This window comes from Protopterus annectens, chromosome 1.part0, assembly GCF_019279795.1.
Source record: "Protopterus annectens isolate FY-2018-M chromosome 1.part0, PAN1.0, whole genome shotgun sequence".
In the NCBI taxonomy this organism is placed as follows: Eukaryota; Metazoa; Chordata; order Ceratodontiformes; family Protopteridae; genus Protopterus; species Protopterus annectens.
The window spans coordinates 464,006,858-464,025,382 of NC_056725.1; the positions used below are offsets into that span (position 1 = coordinate 464,006,858).

General features: G+C 35.2%; 1 protein-coding gene across 2 annotated transcripts in view; it reads left to right on the forward strand.

The window, feature by feature from the left end:
* The window catches only part of LOC122792914 (5-aminolevulinate synthase, erythroid-specific, mitochondrial-like), a 199,260-nt gene that overhangs the window by 62,115 nt on the left and 118,620 nt on the right, over positions 1-18,525 (forward strand). For both annotated transcript variants that reach the window (XM_044060480.1, XM_044060489.1), the window contains exons 4-5: positions 3,587-3,724; positions 9,755-9,977. In XM_044060480.1, the coding sequence (XP_043916415.1) occupies positions 3,587-3,724; positions 9,755-9,977 (361 nt within the window). The remainder of the gene's footprint in view (positions 1-3,586; positions 3,725-9,754; positions 9,978-18,525) is intronic.

Consider the following 18,525-nt stretch of genomic DNA (forward strand, 5'->3'; position numbering starts at 1 on the left):
CAAAATATGCAATAGCGTATGCTTTTATACTGAGAGGAACAGTGAGCTAAGAAAATACAGCCAATAAATTGTTGGTAAACAGTATCTGGTATGTTGCACTATGAAAGAGACTTGGAAGTTGTAAAATAAAATATAATGTTTATCATCACAAATTAAGAAGCATTTAACAAACAGCAAGTCTGCACACTTTGAGTCACTTATTAATTTAAAAGAAGATTCTCTCAGCCAGTGTCAGCAATTTGATGCAAACTGCAGACAATGTAATTTCTTCCCTGTCTTATAATCCATATCAGTTATGTTTTAATAAAGGAAGAAACAGCAAGCTGCTGAACAAATCATTAATTTATATTCCTATTCAGTTGTTTTTCATGGTTTAGACTCCCTCTGTTCCTTACATTGTACATTTCTAATTAAAATATACCTTAAACTACAACTAATTACATCTGTAGTTTATAATTTTGCTATACCTTTCCAAGGTTAGAATGTATCTCTGAACACGTATATGTGGCATTTAATATTTTTCTTTGTAATCTTAATGTACTGTGCTTACAGTACTATGTTATTCAACAAAAATCTGACTTTAATGCCACAGAAAGTAATTTTACAGACAGAATGATGACTAGATACAGTTTCAGAGGCATAATGGAAGAAGTGCTACATTGTCTATAATAGATAGCAAACCAAAAACAGGGGAAAAAAGCAACGGGCAATTAGAAAATAATGCAAACATTGGTGTAATCTGCTGCTCCCAAATCCAGTTATAAGCAGGGCAGCCTGAGAGCCTGGGGTACTATGGGACACAGTGTAACATTTTACCTCATTGTTTATTATTACTGTTATCAAAAGTAGCACTACTACTAGTAGAAGTAGATGGATTTGAAGTAGTAGTAGTAGCACTAGTCTGAGCAAAAGAAGAAGCAGTAGCAGCACAGCACTAATACTAGTAGAAAGAGTAGTGGTAGTAGGAGTAGTAGCAGCACTAGTAGTAGTAGGATTGCTAGTAGTACTACTAGTAGTAGATGTAATGGTATCAGTATTAGAACTAGTAGTAGAAGTATTTGTAGTAGTAATAGTAGCACTAAGACTATTAAAAGGAATAGTGGTAGTAGTAGTAGTAGCATTAGTACTAGACCTAGAAGTAGTAGTAGTAGAAGTAGAAGTAGCACTAATAGTAGTAGTATTAGAACTGGTAGTAGGAGAAGTCATAGTACTAGTAGCATTAGTGCTAATAGGAGTAGTAGCAGTACTAGTAGTAGTATTAGTACTAGTTATGGGAGGAGTAATAGGAGTCTTAAAACTACTAGTAGTAATAGTAGTAGCAGTAGCAGTAGGAGTAGTAGCATTAATACTACTACTAGTAGTAGTAGTAGCTGCAGTAGTAGTAGTGACAGTAGTAGTAGAGATAATAGTACTAGAAATAGTAGTAATACTGATAGAAGTAGTAGTGGTACTATTAGTAGTACTAGTATTAGTTATAACAGTAATGAGCCAAGGCAATCCCAGAGAATAATATATATTATAAAGCATAGACATTTCAACTTATTTCACTTGCCACAGGTTATATTGAAGCTCTGCTTTTTTTTTTTAATAAACATGCTGCGATGAGCAATTCATTCCTGCACATAAACAATCAAATCCTCTAGAAAACACTTGGTGTAGTTTTTCTTTATCTTTTGTAAGTCTGCATACTATGTCTGTGTTGTTCCTACTGTTACAGGCCTACACTAATCTGCCCAACACCCACCTCCACACCCCTAGCTTGTCAAATGATGACTAATGGTGGTTGGTGATTGGTTTGTGAATGGCCATTTTGTTTTGTCTTCCAATGGAGTGAGAGAAGATCCAAAAACTGACATCAGTGGAGTCGTGAAGGTTGTTGGTAGTGCAGTAGAATATTATAGCAATAACTGGTTTGGTCGCCCGAGGACCAAAAGCCAACCGTGAATTTAGCATTACCCACACAGAAGTGGTTATTGCTATTATGACATTATTTAAGAAAGAAACTGTTACTTTTCTTAAATAATGGCATAGTATAATGCCTGTTTACTGCCCTTCCAAGAGATGTCTGGCATCCATGCGGCAGTTCTGATGTACCGCGCCTGCGCGGTACATCAGAGCAGCAACGGAGAAAGCAAGATCTCCGTTTTATGTCTCGCTATGTTAAATGAGTTTAACATAGCGAGACAGTTTTAAAATAAGCAGCGGACATCTCCGTTGCTTATTTTAAACTGTCTCGCTATGTTAAACTAAAAAAGCAACGGAGATCTTGCTTTCTCCATTGCTTTTTAAACACTGCCGCTATGTTAAATGGGTTTAACATAGCGAGACAGCTTTAAAATAAGCAACGGAGATCTCCGCTTATTTTCACGCTATGTTAAACCCATTTAACATGAAGAGACAGTGTTTAAAAAAGTTATACTAATGGAAAAAGTCCGGGCGACCGGACCTTTTTCCATTAGTATAACTCGATTTACAACGGGCACGCTGGCCAATCAGCGTGCACGTTTTGGGGGGATCATGGTATAATTATCATTTTAGACTCTGAGAAGAGTTTTTAATGGTTTACTATCACAAATTAGTGTAGAAACTCTATTTTCAGAAAATTATACAATTTACAAGGAACATAGCAAAATCTGAGAAAAATCAGGAGCAGCTGAGAATCATGCTGGGAAAAACTGGTAGCCTGTTGAGGGTTCCTGACCCATAGTTAATATAGTAGACATTAGTTTCTACATTCATAACATAATAAGGACAGTAATGCAGATGTGTGTGTCCAAAATGCTGTCCCATTTCAGCAATTGCGTTATGTTCTTTGCAACACTGTAAAATAACCAGCATTAGCAACCATACAGAGCAGGGCAAACTGCTAGACACTCATTGCACTCTGAAGTCCAGACGTCTGGTGGGTATTACATGAAATATCCTGTACCACAGGCAGAGGAGAATGTGTTTTGCAATGAGCGGTGATGCTATGAATCATAAACTGAGCTCCTTAACTCCACAGTTCAAGATATTTCATGTATCACACAAATTAGATGCCACATATTCTGCCCTTTTTGAGCTAGAGTAGTGTTAAAAACAAACAAAGAAAAAGTTAAAGAAAATGCTAACCACAATTAGTTAGGCAGAAAAAGGCATTGCTATTACAAATGGACCTAATTCACCCCCCCGTCACTGGAAAAGGTAGAGATGGCCAGCAGTCAGCAAAACTTGTCAAAGCCCTGCTTGCTGACCCTTGTTAATTTGGTAAAAGCTGGGTAAAACTGGCTAGCCTTGTAAGGGCTCTTGAACTTTTAGCCTAGTAATCACAGCCATTTTATTTATTTATTCTTTGTGAATTTTGTATATGCAGTAAGTAAAGTAACATGTTCTACAGTAGTCAGTTTTGTTAAGTGCTTTGTTTGATTACTTACCTGAATAACAGATAAATAAGTTAGTTAAAAGAGACAGTAGATAACAGCAGGGAAGACCTGAGTGTTGCAGAAAGCAGTAACTGCATCCGTGACTTAAGTGAAACTGCGTTATGATCTCTAAGCCTTAGTAATTTGCTCTTTCTTTTTTTCTTTTTCAAAATCTGGGACTCTAGGCAGATTTGGCACCCTGCTGCAGGAGGTACAATCCAACCTCACCAAGCACATTTTAAATGCCATGAAGAGTGATGCTTGGAAGGCTGACAGACATCAGTCTGCAGCAGTTACACACCTCATTGAAGACAACATGGAGGGTATGTACACTTCCTCATTTGAAATGGCTGTGTATCAAAAACCTTTATTAATACAGAAAACAGAAAGAAGTGTCTTTAATGCATAAATTATTTTTTATAAGATCCTGTATGATTTTCCTTACTTTTAAATGCTTATAAGCTCAGATTTGTCAAAAGTTGCAATTTTGTCTCACCTCTGATACAGCAATCTAATAAAAGTAATCAAAGACTGTTTCCAAAATAAGCTCTAAAGTACAAAGGCCTTAGTTTATTTTTATTTACTGAATTTCCTGCAGTGACTGAGATTTTACCAGCATGAAGCATGATCCTTTTAGAAAAGTGACAGAACTGACGCATGTGAATAATAATAAAAAGTAAATATCGCTAAGCATAAGCATACGGTATATAGGTAAGCAGAACAGCTGTATAACAAATGCAGTCTTAGCAACATTTATACAGATTACAGTATTAGGAAACTACATGACTTGTTGGCACTGGAAAATAATCAGACAAAGATAAGAGGCCTGTTTACATTTATTTATTTATTTATTTATTATTTTATTTTACATTTGTTGACCGGGATAGTCCGACTGGATACATGTCCATTTTCAGCGGAGGCCCGAGGAGAAAAGCTCCAAACTTACAAACAGATAAAGACAAGCAAGTTACAGTATATGTACAAACACATTGTATTAACATACAAGTTACAGTCTCACATTTCAAGCCTATGAAGAATACAATTTATATTCAGAAATATATACAAATATGTTACAGTTTCTCTTATCAAACCTATAGGTGCAGCTATATACAGAGTATCTGCAGAGATATTATATTTTCTCTTTTCAAACCTTTTAGTGTAAGAGGTACGTCGCTGTGAATAAAAAATTGTAGGAATATGGAAGTAGATTAGGCTTTAGTCAGGGTTAGAGCAAGGACATAACCAGTGAGTTTTAAAATACTGAGTTAGATTTTTTTAACTGATTACGGGAGGGGTTCAGAGTAAGGTCAGATGGGAGCAAATTCCAGATTTTTCCTACTGAATTTGCAAACAAAGATTTTCCAGATAGGTTGTTAGCTTTAACAGATTGAACGAAAAGTTTTGTAATGGAACGAAGTGGCCTAGCGTTTTTGTAGGGATGGATAATGCCTTTAAGGGAGGGCATTTTTCTGGATGGTTAATAACCTTGAATGCCACAGTAAGCTGATTATATTTAATTAGCCTGGGGAGTTCTAGCCATCCTAAGAGGTTTAGGTTTTGACAATGGTGTGTCCTGTAGGGAGTTTCTGTGGCAAACCTGGCAATTTGTCTGTAGCAGCTAGAGAGTGTGATGAGATCAGTTTTGTTCATGTTAGTGAGTATTGGTGAGTAGGACTGGTCTTTGGTTAACTGATGCCCTAGGCAAAAAGTTTCCACAGTGCCCCCCCAACACCACCCTGTGCCCCCACCCTGGTCTACCTACACCATGCAAATTACTGGAAACGCTCCCCTGCTAGAGCAGTACACTAGATGGTTGCCTATGCCTAAGGCTGGCTATGTTGGCAAGGCATAGTGTAGAGTTGAAAGCAGATGGGTATGGGCAATGGCAGTCCTAGCTAGAGAGGTGAGAAAAGGTTTGTTTTTCTATAGGGAGCCAAGTTTTTTATTAACGGTTTTAATAGTTTGGTTTACGTGCATATCATATTTGAGGTTGTTGTCTATTATAACACCCAGAAGTTTGGTATACATAGCTGGTGAGATTATGGTCCCATTGTTAGATGTAGTAAACATCTACATACTCACTACATGCAGAACAACAAGAATTTAAATCATACCTCTCATCCTCTTAGAGCACGAAATCTGGACAAAGCCATAAATAAAAGTGGGACAAAGGTCTAAAAATAGGGACACTTTTTTAAATATTGCTCTTACAAACTTGGAATGTTGATAGAATAACAGGTTGTACATTAGCATGAATTTTTTGAAGGGTATGAAGTCTGAAACTGAAATGTCTGTCATATTCTAACTTCAGTCTTTAATGATTTGCCACTAATTTGTAAAATAGACAAAAAGATGTGAGACAAAAACTTGGACATTCTGTGAAAATCTGTACAGTTGAGAGGTATGTATTTAAAATCATTAGAAAAAGGATCAATAAACCAATTAGGCTACCAGGCAGTAACTGTCTGTCTATCCCTTCCTAGTTTTAGAGAATCAGGAAAACAGAAAATGTCTGAACATCTTTGTTTTAATTTTGTGTAGAGCGGTTTGAATGTCAGTGCAAGCATTTATCACCAAACTGATTTGGTGCAGGAAAAAACAAATATGGGAGTCTCAGTGATTCCAAATCTTACATGCAGGTGTTCTACAAGAGAATGTACTGTGATAAGACTTGTACACACTCCATCTTGTTTGAAGGAAGGGCCACGGCAGCTGTTTGAGTGAGTTGCAATGATCACCAAGAGGGTCACCTTAACTATCACTTCACTTTAGCCCCTCTGGGGTTATCTTCCCATTTTCTTGCTGTTGATTTTAGATAGTCCTTTTTTATAAAAAAACAAATCTGCCTAAATCCTTTCATCTTCATCCTTTATCATGTTTTCAACTTCCTTTGTTTTTCCTTGTTTTATTCTCCCTGTCTTTCCCAGACTCAGAATCACCAAAACTCAAATGACGGTACAAGACTCCAGGCCAGTGCGTAAGGGTAACTGCACGTTAGAAAATGTTGCCAGCTCCTCAGCAGCAGCAGAGGCAGATTGCCTTCTGGTTGCTGTAGGCATCCTGGCATGGACTCAGAAGTAATTACCAGATCCCAGTCCAGAAATCTAGTCACTGGCACAACTCTGAAGTATGCTGCCATTGTGTAAACAAGAAAGAGGAAAATGCAAGTTTCTACCTAAAAATATAATTTATTTTGTTTGGTAATGAGCACTTTTCATTAAATAAATCTCTGCTTCCTTTTTCCTATACAATCTCTCCCAGCAGACACTCACTGGATTCTTCACTACTGATTTAAGGTTGTATCGATGCATAGCTGATACTGCATTTTTATGCTGCAAAACATGGAATAATCCCAATTGCTGTAATATTTGCACAATGCAGACCTTTAGATAACCATCATGTTCATTTTTTTCACTTTTATTTAAAAAGACACTATTCTGCATATTGGCTGTATCCCACCAACTCACTGGCTGAAGATCTGCAGTTTCAGACCACCCATATGCTGATGATTCGCTCTCAAGAAATACATCCAGCTAAGAAGAGATATAGGGTGACCACATGCTACAGTACATGGCAAAACAGGATTTATTTTATCAGACATAGAGGCCTGTTTCATGACTGCTGATGCTCCAAGGTCCCTGAGATATTTATGGTGCTGTGACTCTAGGCTGAGATACAGTGCCAAATGCAGTTACTAACCTGGCTCTGGAAACATGCCATTGGCAGCCATATACCTATGTATAGTGATACAGATTGGTAATTTAGGTTTTGCTAGACTAAGGAGCACCTCTGCTTGCATAGGAGTTCTGTCTCTTCGATGGTCACACTTCATAGAGCACCACCACCGTGTCTTAGGGCACGTTATCAGTTTGTTCATTGTGACAGTTTTTTGTAGGGGGCTGTTACTTCTTTGTTTCAAGCAGCTGTTACCATAAGGTGGCTATGCGATGCAGACTTTTATACGACAGTAGCTTGTGTGATTTGACCTCATGGAGTAGCAGTGAGGCCCGTTACACTAATTTTAATCCAAAAGGACAGTCTTGTAGAAATGCTATTTCCATACATGTTGCATTTCATACTGTTCGTGTTTAGTTTCCTCATTCCCCTTTTTGTGTGATTCGATTGCAAAGAGTAGCATGGAACAAAATGAACAGAATGACAAAACAATGTGCTCCTAAAAGGGTATAACATCAATTCCAAAGAAGTAAAGCATAAGGTTAGCAGGCAGTAATCTTTATATACCCGAAAACTGCATACAAGTATTTCATTGGAGTTGGTGTTACTTACAGAGTATAACATATTTCACTGTTCTAATACAGAGCTGACAGGAAACAGAATGCCATAATATGAGGTTTCTGCAGGACTTACCAGTCATGCTGGGCCAGATTACTGTATTTGAATCTTATAGGACTTGGGGGATGGAGTAGGGAACAGGATCTGTTTACTAATGGTACTAAAACTGGAACAGTAGTGAGAAACAGGGTACAGCCTTTTATAAGTATGATAAATATGGCATGCTGCAGATGGGCAAATACATGTAGCTAGGATTTAGTATAAGCAGTGAGATTGTCATGCTCTTCATGGGAGTAGATTTTGTGAGAAGTGAGGAAGAAAAATATCCGGGAATGATTGTTATACTTCACCTAAATCATTCAGGACAACATAAACGGTTTCTTGAGAATAACAGAATGCTGATTAACATAGCAAAGTGACTGGCCTCAGGGAAATGAATGTCTTTCTTCAACTGTACAAGAACAGTTAGAATTACAGCTGGAGTATTGTGTATAATTACGGCACTTTACAGAGAAAAAGACACCACACCATTGAAGAACACACAGAAAAGCAGCACAAAGCTGATTGAAGGATTGGGTGTATAGAAAAGCTTAAGACACAGGACAGACGCACTTTGCAGGAGCAAAGACAATTGCAATATGTACTGATTTTCTTAACATAACTTAGGTAGTACTGCATCTATAATGGAAAGGTAAGTGGGAAAAGAAGGAGGTATAGTAAGTGGAAGTTCAAGTCTGCCTTAATGAAATACTTTCTTGCAGAGAATTGGTGGGACCCTAGAATGAGTCACTAGAGACAGAGCGAGTGCATGTGATAAGTGTATAGGTCAACAGAGGTATTCAAAGAAGTTTGGGAAAGGCAGGAAACTGGGCGAGAAGTTGAGCCACATAGCGTGAAACAGATGTTTCATTGATGTTCTGTCATTTTAATCCTATATTCATACATATTTAATTTGAGAAAATTAGTACATTTTTTACATATAATATTAGTACAGTTTTTACATAATAAGAAATAATTGTTTATTTAATATGGAATGAAGTTGTAATATATGTAGTACATTTCAGTGCTTCTCTGCACATCATTAGTTTTTAACCAGGGAAATATGAACTGGGTCAATTAGTAAAATATCACAATGATTCTGTCATAGTCAACAGAAGGCTTTTTTCTGCTCTTTCTGCTTCTCCACACCTGTCATTACAAATTCAGTTATAATGTTGTTATGGAAATGAGGTAATGTTTTAATAAAAATAAATTTATGATAAACATTATGTCTTGAGGATAATTACTCTGGCATTATTTTATATTTTGTTTCATATTTAGATTCTGTTTCAGTTTGTTACGACAAAGTTTGCCACTTGCCACCTTCATTAAAATACAGACAACCAAACAAATGTTTAGCAGTCCCACCAACATAACCCACAAAGGACACTATACATTTAATTACAGTCCACTCAACGGTATCAGTGTCTTAATGAGTGGGTGGTGGTAGACAGGATTATATTGGATGCTTGAACTTTCAAAAGTTCGAGTGTCATATGGTGAACACCATATGATCGAACTTTTGAAAGTTTGAACATTTTAACGGAGATCTCCGTACAGAGCGGAATGGGAAGATTTCCTTTTCTGCACTGCAGTGCGATCTTGGAGTTGGTATATTTAAAGAGCAGGGGTGTGGGGGAGGTGGAGCCTCCCATGTTGGTTGTGCAGGAGGACTTGCCCCCCTGCTTAAAACATTCAGGTAGGTTATTTATGTTGTTTATTTTTTTTAATGTTTGAACTTTTAAAAGTTTGATCATATGGTGTCGACCATATAACACTCGAACTTTTAAACGTTCAAGCATCCAATATAGACCCCTGGTAGACAGTGGGCTGACAAACCCTAGTGTTAGTAAGCCAAGTGCCAGCAGGTAGAATTCACATTAGTAAAGTGTCCATACCAGGAGTAGATTCTTATAGAACAAACATAGAGTAAATCTGTGTAATCCACTGTTTCTGTATAATGTTACAGACTGTTAGTAGTCTAATTATGTTGTTTTTTCCCTCATCTCTCTCTCTACCAGGGATGCCAATCTTTAAGTATGATGCCTTTTTTGATGAAAAGATTGAAGAAAAGAAGACCGATCACACTTACCGTGTGTTTAAAACTGTAAACAGGCGTGCAGATGCCTTTCCATATGCTGAGGATTACTCTGAGTCTCTGAACAGGCAAAAGGAAGTGTCTGTCTGGTGCAGTAATGATTACTTAGGCATGAGTCGCCATCCTCATGTCCTCCAGGCCATTTCGTAAGTGATAAAGGTTGCCACATTCTGTTACTTCTGAAAAAAATCAGTGTTCCATGTGTTGACAAAGAAGCATAGACAATGGTGACAGATAAGGCTTGCTTGACTTCTGAAGGTGTCCATATTCCTAATTATAGCTCTGGATCAACTATAATGTAACAGCCTCTCTGTAGAATTGCCCTGAATTGGCCCCATACATTCTTAAATTATTTCAATGGAATTGAATCTACTGCCTCTCAAAGAATCTTATCAGCATCTACTATTTTTTTCCTCTGAGTAGGGAAAATTTTTTTTTATAATTCCCATAAGCTGTCCTTGTTCCCCATCCCACATTTTGTATTGTGCTCCTTTGTTATATCTTTTCCACTGCTTTTCCGGCATACATATTCAACCACTCAGCCAGTTTCTTTCTGTCTCTCATGGCATCATTTTTGGTGCAAGTCTTGTTCCAGTTTAGTTGACATTCACTAGACAGTCTTCATTTATTCTACCTCCCTTTTGGAGATGAGGGAAATCTCCAGAACTATCAAAACAGGGCCTCACCAACTGACAGTACAGGAAAGACAGGGCCTCGCCAACTGTCTGTGCAGGAGAACAGCAACTTCCTCCTTACTGTTAGCCTTTTTTTATTTTGGTCATTTATCAGATGTGTTTACCAATTAGGCACAAGAACCTGTTTTATAGTTAACTCAGGAACTCTGTCTGAATAAATGACTTATTCAGAATACACAGGATACAAGGGGAGAAGGGAGCCAAATCCAAAACTACAGGTTGTAGCTCATAAGCAGCTCACAATCTTTTTTTTTTTCAAATAACTTTTTAATGAATATTTTCTCACATAAAATACAAGTAGAGAGATAAACAAGATGTAACTCTGGTACAGTTGAATGTTACAGAATGTTTAACATGAGGAAGTTATTCAATAGATAATACACACTTTGCTAAATAACATTTGAAATAGCTAGGAATACAGTACTGGATAAACATAAGGAATTCACTTGTACATTATAGTGACAAATGAGAGCATATTTAGAAATATAACACCAACCTACACAAAGATATCAGTCTACTCTACTAAACCTTATATACATATTTACAAAAAATTGTCACCTTAGATAATGCTGTTACAAATCCCAACTAAGATATGTGTTTACTATCTTTGTTTTATTAGCATTTGTCTTGCAATTTATGATAATATATCAATTAATGTTTTGCAGTAATTCTGATAATATGTTTAGTTCTTCTGACTTTTTGTATACAGTTTCTTAGCCAATATATATATTTTTGGCCTTGCTTTTGTATTCTGACCAGATTAGTCTTGACCTGTCTATCCAGTTCTTTGCTATGTAAGATTTTAATAGGGTGCATAGTGTTATTATTATGTGGTTAAAGAAAGTATTATTATTGCTTTTGAATATATGCAGTATTGCTGTCTCCCATGACAAAGTGAATTTTGAATAGCCTGATTTCTCTGAGTAATCTTAGTGAGCACCAGAGTTTATAAACTGTTTTGCAACTCCAGAAGATGTTGAGGATATCTGCCTCTTTATTAGGACAGAATGGAAGTAAGGGGACTTAGATGAATTGAATTTGTTTAGGTGTACAGGTGTATGGTATGCATTATTAAAAATCATGATCTGGGTGTATATTAATTTTTTATATAGCGTCAGTTTCATAGTATTTCTAGTAGCTGATTCCTTCTGATTGTCTATTATGGTATTACCTTTTCCTTCCCAAAACTTTGAGAAAAGTATTGTATTTTGATATTTAATTTTTGATATTAATGTATATGTATTTGAGAGCATTTTCTTTTTATTTAAGAGCAATTTTTGAATTTGTTGTGCTAATTTGACATTACACTGATATCTTTGGTTATTATACTAAGTATAGGATTTGTTTAATTATCACTTTATAATTATTGTTTGCTCTAAGTAGGTTTATTATATTTTCCATTGAGAGGTTTTGTATTTGGTAGAAGTCCCATACTGTATAATTTTTTTATTAATGGGTATTTATCTAGGTTTACCATGGAGTTTGCTAATTTTATATCTGGGTTGTTATGTATTGGTTATAGCAGAGTAACTGTGTTTTTAAGATTTACTGATATCAGTAATTTCTTGAAAATGTCACAGCTATTAATTAAGATTGGGTGAATTTTTGTTGTCTTGAGGATATCTTGATTTAAGAAGGGAATCGCTTTTGTGTTAACTTTAGATGTAATAGTTTGGTGAAATAATTTAATCCATAGTGGATACCATTCGTTGCCTATTGGGTCATGGTTTGCTATTTGCATGATGTGACTAGCATTAATAATTTCGTAGTACAGTTGAAAATCAGGAAGGCTGAGACCTCCTTTTTCTTTTGAAAGTATTAGTATATTATAGCAAATTCTTGTACTTTTTGGGTACCATATGAATTTTGCTAGTCAAACTTTCATCTTGTTGAAGAAGGAAGCTGGAATTTTTATGAAGGTGGCATTCAAATGGTATAAAATCTTAGGCAGTATATTCATTTTGACTATTGAAGCTTTTGATAAGGTAGATAGTTTAAGCTTTTCCCATTTGTTAATGTTACCTCTTATATTGGACCAGGTTTTAACTGTATTGTTATTGAACATATCTGATTGTGTATGGTTAAAGATTATACCTAAATATTTCAGCGTATATTGCACTTTAACATTTGTCTCCAGAAAATAAAATTCTTTATGTCCCAGGGGGGTTAATTGGGTATATAATTGACTTCTTAGGATTAATTTCATAGTTAGATACTAGGGAAAACTTTTATATGGATGATAGGATTTTATTTAAGTCAGAATCGAGATATTGAAAGTAGATATTGAGATCATCTGCAAAGGCTGTGTATTTTATTTGGGTTTCAGATATCAAAATAAGGTGATGATATGTTCTCTGAGTGATTTGTAGTAATAAAACTTCTACACAGAAATTAAACAGGATTGGTGAGAGTGGGCATCCCTGTCTGGAGCCATTAAGAATTTGTATTGGGTTAGATGTTTTCTTATTAATATACAGAGTTGTAGTTGCTTTACTATATAATGGTTTGATCATTTCTATGTATTCTTTAGGGAATTCAAATTGAGAGAGTACAAAGAGGAGGAATTTTTGATTGACTCTTTCAAAGGTTTTTGTTACATCAACTGATAAAGCATATTTAGGGGATTTATCCTTGGCACATAAGTGGGATAAGGCATCCATGGTTAATGTGCTGTCCCATACTTTTCTCTGACTCATAAAGCCTAGTTGTTCAGGTGCAATTAAAGCTAGGGCTACTTTTTGCATCCTGTGTGCTAAAATTGTTTAAAATATCTTTAAATCTATATTTATCAAAGCTATAGGTCTGTAGTTGTTTGGATTTGTGGAGTCTGTATTTGGTTTTGGTATAAGTATGGTTTTGGAATTGTTCGAATAAAGTTCTGATATCCCAGCTTCACTTATGTAATTGTATAGCTTTAAAAGTACTGGGGTTAATTGTTGCTTAAAATGTTTGTAGAATTCTGCCACGTATCCATCAGGATCAGGAGCTTTCCCAGATTTTAACTTCTCAATCGCTTTATTTATTTCCTCTTCTGTCAATGGACTTTTAAGACTATTATATTGTCTGTCATTGATTTGAAGGAAGTCTAAGTTATCCACAAAGATTTGGAAAAGGTTGTCATTAATAAGATCTTGTGGGCCATATATGGATTGAAATATTTCTTCAAAAACCCATATTTTTCATTATCTGAGTTATGAATTTTGTCTTTATATTTTATTTCTTGCATTTTACATGCAGGGTTCCTTACATTGATAAGTCTCGCTAGCATTTTGGAAGGGGTATGAGCCCATTCCGCATATGTATATAGCATCCTTAGTTCTGTAAATGTTTATTGTTGCATTGGGATCTCATTTAATTGTTTTTGTAGACTTGTCATGTCTTTCTCAAGAGTGGGAGTGTGGTTTCTTTGTAATTCTATTTCGATTTGTTTTAGCTTGCCCTCTATGTTAGTTATTTTTTCACTTTTCTGCTTTTTGTAGAATGATGCTTTTTGGATGAAGGTACCCCTAGTCATGGCTTTAAAGGCTGCCCATTGACTATCCAGAGGAGTATCATTATTTACAAGGTTTTCTTTTAAATGAATAATAGAGTTTATAATCTCTTGTTCCACTTCTTTAACTTTCAGTAGGTTTGAGTTTAAAGTCCAGATTGAGGCATTGTGGGTAGTATATCTCTTTTTTTATTTTGTGTTATTGTTAAATTTATCTTTGAGTGATCTGATATTGATCTAGGTTCTAGATTATATTGTACTTCATAAAGAGCAAAGCTTTGAGAAATTAGAAATATGTCAATTCTAGACCAGGTCTTATGGTATGGGGAGAAATATGTGTATCTGCTACTTAGGCTGTCTGTGTTGTTAAATTCAAAGGGATCTATTAAGTTGGAGTCATCAAGTAGTTCTGATAGAAAGGTTGTGGCATGAGGAGACTGAGTGTAATTTTTATTTGATCTATCTTTGGATGGATTTATTGTTATGTTCCAATCTCCGCCAATTATAATCAGATGTTCTGGGTGCTTTAATAATAAGTTATAGATTTCAATTAAAAGAATCAAGCTGATAGTTGCAAGGCCCATATATATTACAAAGTAATAACAGTTTGTTGTATGCTGGATGTAAACATGTGAAATAGCACCATCTACCTTTTGTATCAATACTATGTTTAACGATGTTCCCTTTAAATAATTTCTTGACTATTATAGCTCTCCCTCTTGATGCGGTACTATCACCAGCTGCTATTATTTGCTGAATCCACTTAGTGTTTTTTTCAGTACCCTTGTCTCATTGTTCCATAGTCATATGAGTTCCTGCAGAAAGGTTATATCTAACTTCAGTTTGTATATAAGGTGCATAACTAGCCTTTTCTTTTTAATGTCTTGTAAGCCATTTATATTCCATAAGGCTATGTTAATCATCTAAACTGAATATTGATTTGAATAGTCCTTTAACTAAAATACATATGTGTGCTGTGAGGAGAGTATTTGGCATAACATTGTGGTTATTAGTTGATGGGTGTTGGGATTAAATAGCATGAGAGGGGGAGGCGACATAACACTCTTTCAGAAATTCCCTTGTGCCTAACCACTTACCACTATCCTCTGAAAGAGAAGGGTTAGTTCAGTAAACAGTTAATATAAACATAGTCCTAGAATTGAAAAAAATGAAAATATATACAATTTTAACTATCATACAATAATTATTTTGCATTCCAAAAAACATCACAACATTGCCAGGGTAAACGCTACCTAGCCAGCAACTTAGTTATTATGAATATAATAGATGTTTTTAACCCAATTAGGGATTGTGTGTAACTTATGGCTTGTACTGATCGTATACAATATAATATATAACCTTGTAGAAGGTTCCATATGTCTAGCTATATACCTTTTCTCTAACCTTCTTTTGAGTGCTATATATATATATATATATATATATATATATATATATATATATATATATATATTACAGGAAAAAAAAAACTGACCTAATAGAGCAATGGACTCATTAACTGTAGAATGTGTCATACAGTATGGTATGAGCAGATGTTATATACTATTTACTGTTGAGTGTATCATATAAAATGGTATGAACAGATGTTATATACTTCCATTCTTATAATTCGTCTAGACAAGCAGATAAAATATAGCTCCTTTATATTCTTCAAATTAAAATGCATCTAATACACATAGTATCAAGACCTTTCTCTAGAACTCCTACTGCTAGTTGATAAAAAAAAAAAACTGTTGAATGAGCATAAAGTCAGTTTTATTTACAAGAGTCTTGCTTTTTAGGTTCCATCATTTACAAATATATTCTTCTTCTATACCTGCCTTTAATTTACTACTGCTAGTGATTTAAGGAAGGTTTTCAGTACCTGTGAGATTATGTAGCCATAGGTTGTTTCAAATCCTTAATTGCAGTTGTCTCTTGATTTCCAGCATTTTCATACAACAACTTACTTCCTGGGTGGCATTCTGTTCAAAATGGAGGCTCTCTTAGTGTGATGACATATTTTCCTGCTTCTTTTTGGGACTTCTAGGCAAGCAGCTCACAATCTTATACATCTGTAACCATAACTGCTAGCATGATATTTTACCTAGTGTATGATGCCTCCAGCCTTTTTCATTTTCTGTTTGGTCGTGTGGTATGCACAACCCAATGTCACACTTTGTGTTTTTCTAACTATTTTTCCTTACCCTGGGGTTTCTTCTCATGAATAATTCTGTGTTTATTTGCACTGAATGTAAGCTGTCATAAGTAATGTCCATACTTCTCATCCTCTTAGTGCAAGAAATCTGGACAAAGCCTTAAAATAATGGCGGGACAAAGGCTAATTCTCTTATAAACTTTCTAGAATAACAGGATTTGTGTAGCATGAATATTTTGAGAGATGTATATAGTCTGAAACTCAAATGTGTATCATTATTTAGTGACTTCAGTCCTCAGCGATTTTTCAGAAAACCACAAATTTTATGAGGAACAGACCAAAAATATGAGGAAAAAATCGGGACATTCTACAACATTATGAACAGATGAGAGGTATAGTTTCTTTACACCCTGTCTTGCTTATGAACAACTCCACAAAACGTTTGTAATCTTCAAACACGCTTGTTTCCCACATTCAGAGGTGCAGCGTAGTATTTAGCTAAGTAAACATCACTATGTATTTTTATGTTGCATAATGTCATTATATAATTTACTGCACTTCTTCAACATTTCTTTCTCATTCTGCTCTGTAAATATTCCAACAGTGGCCAGCCCATTTAGCAAACAAATAAAACGTAAGTTATATGTGAAAAATATTTACTGCTAGAAAGAATTCTTAATGTTCAGACTAAAGATTTACTAAGAATAAAAAAAATAATATAAGCCCATAGATAAAATAAGGCTGAGATACATTACAATTTACACAGCCAAGAGGTGAGCAATTTGAAATGTGAAAACTGCAGTCATGGACTATTGCAAAGAATAACACTGAAACTTTGCAAAAATGTATAGAATAAATCCCTGAAACAAAAGTGAAAACTACCCTAGAGAAACTCTGTTGCTAATCTTGGGGTGTCACTGAGATTGTCAGTAAGAAATCTCTAGAATAATCCAAAAAGTTTTACACACTGTTCAAAAAGCATGCAAGAAAGAGTGTAATGATAGAAACCAGGTTATTGCGCCCGTGCAGAAAAGCAAGTTACAGGACAGTGTGTGTGTGTGTTTGTGCTTGTGCGTGTGCGTGTGCGTGTGCGTGTGCGTGTGCGTGTGTGTGTGTGTGTGTGTGTGTGTGTGTGTGTGTGTGTGTTGTGGGTTACAGAGTGGATGAAAAATGGCAAGAAAAATATTCACATGTAACCACTTGTCATAAGTATGCTAATGATATAGTTAAACATAATAAAATATTATCAATCATAATAAAGTAAGTTACATTAATTGCAATAGCCTCAACTTTTCAATGTATTGCTTTACTAAAATATTTTGTGTTCTTCCAGTTTTTATCTTCTCTCTCTATATTCCCCAGTACAAGCTTTCTGCTATCAGTAATTTCTTTCTGTCTCAGGACCCAGACTTTGGTATAGTCTATTTCCCTATTTTTGCAAAAGCACTCTCAAACTATGTTAAATTTACAACAAACTATGAATGCACTTCTGTAGTAACTTAAGGTGCATTTATCAAACAATACCTCATTTGATATTTATTTACATACTTAAACCTAAGCATTTTTTAAATGAGATAAAAAAGAATTAAATTAGGTAAGGATAGCAAAAATAATAAACAGAAGAATATTAATGTGTAATAAATAAAAATCCCAGAGTTACAATTACTTAAGTAAAAAAAACATCAGCAACAATAAAACTGTGAATTACCTTGACTGAGAATATGGATAATGAAAGAAAAACATAATGTAGAACCTAACAGCTGAACAGATCAAATGGGTGTATGGCAACATCTAATTTCAGTTTATTAATTTAAACATTTATGCAAACTGTCTTGTATAGCTTGCATACAGTGATTACTTGAAAAGCAGACAACGAATTAATGGCTGCCCACAGCAGTAGGAGTACTCTATATTGTTTGCTTGTTTTGTTACCTTTATGTTATTCCCTTAGTTCTGGTCTGCATGCCTAGTTTAAAGTAGATTAATAAATAAGTGAAAGATCAGTGAATGAAGGGTAGAAGTGCATAACATATGAATCTCTGCAAAGAAATTCCATGTAGATTTTAGGGAAAAACAATAAACAATGGCATGTGTCAGACTTTCCCTGTTCAACACATTCATATTTGTTCAGTGTATTCCAAGGAAGATTGCTGAACAATACTAAGTAATAAAGCTGTAGGTACATTAAGACAATATATTTCTGAGCTGTGCAGTACCTTATAAAACAATTGCATTAAACAATTCAGTTGTTCCATTATATGCTACACACTGCAAACTGTAATGGCCAGAGCTATACGTAGGACCATTATGTGTCGATTCCCACATACAACTCAGAGTGACTGTGGTAACATCTT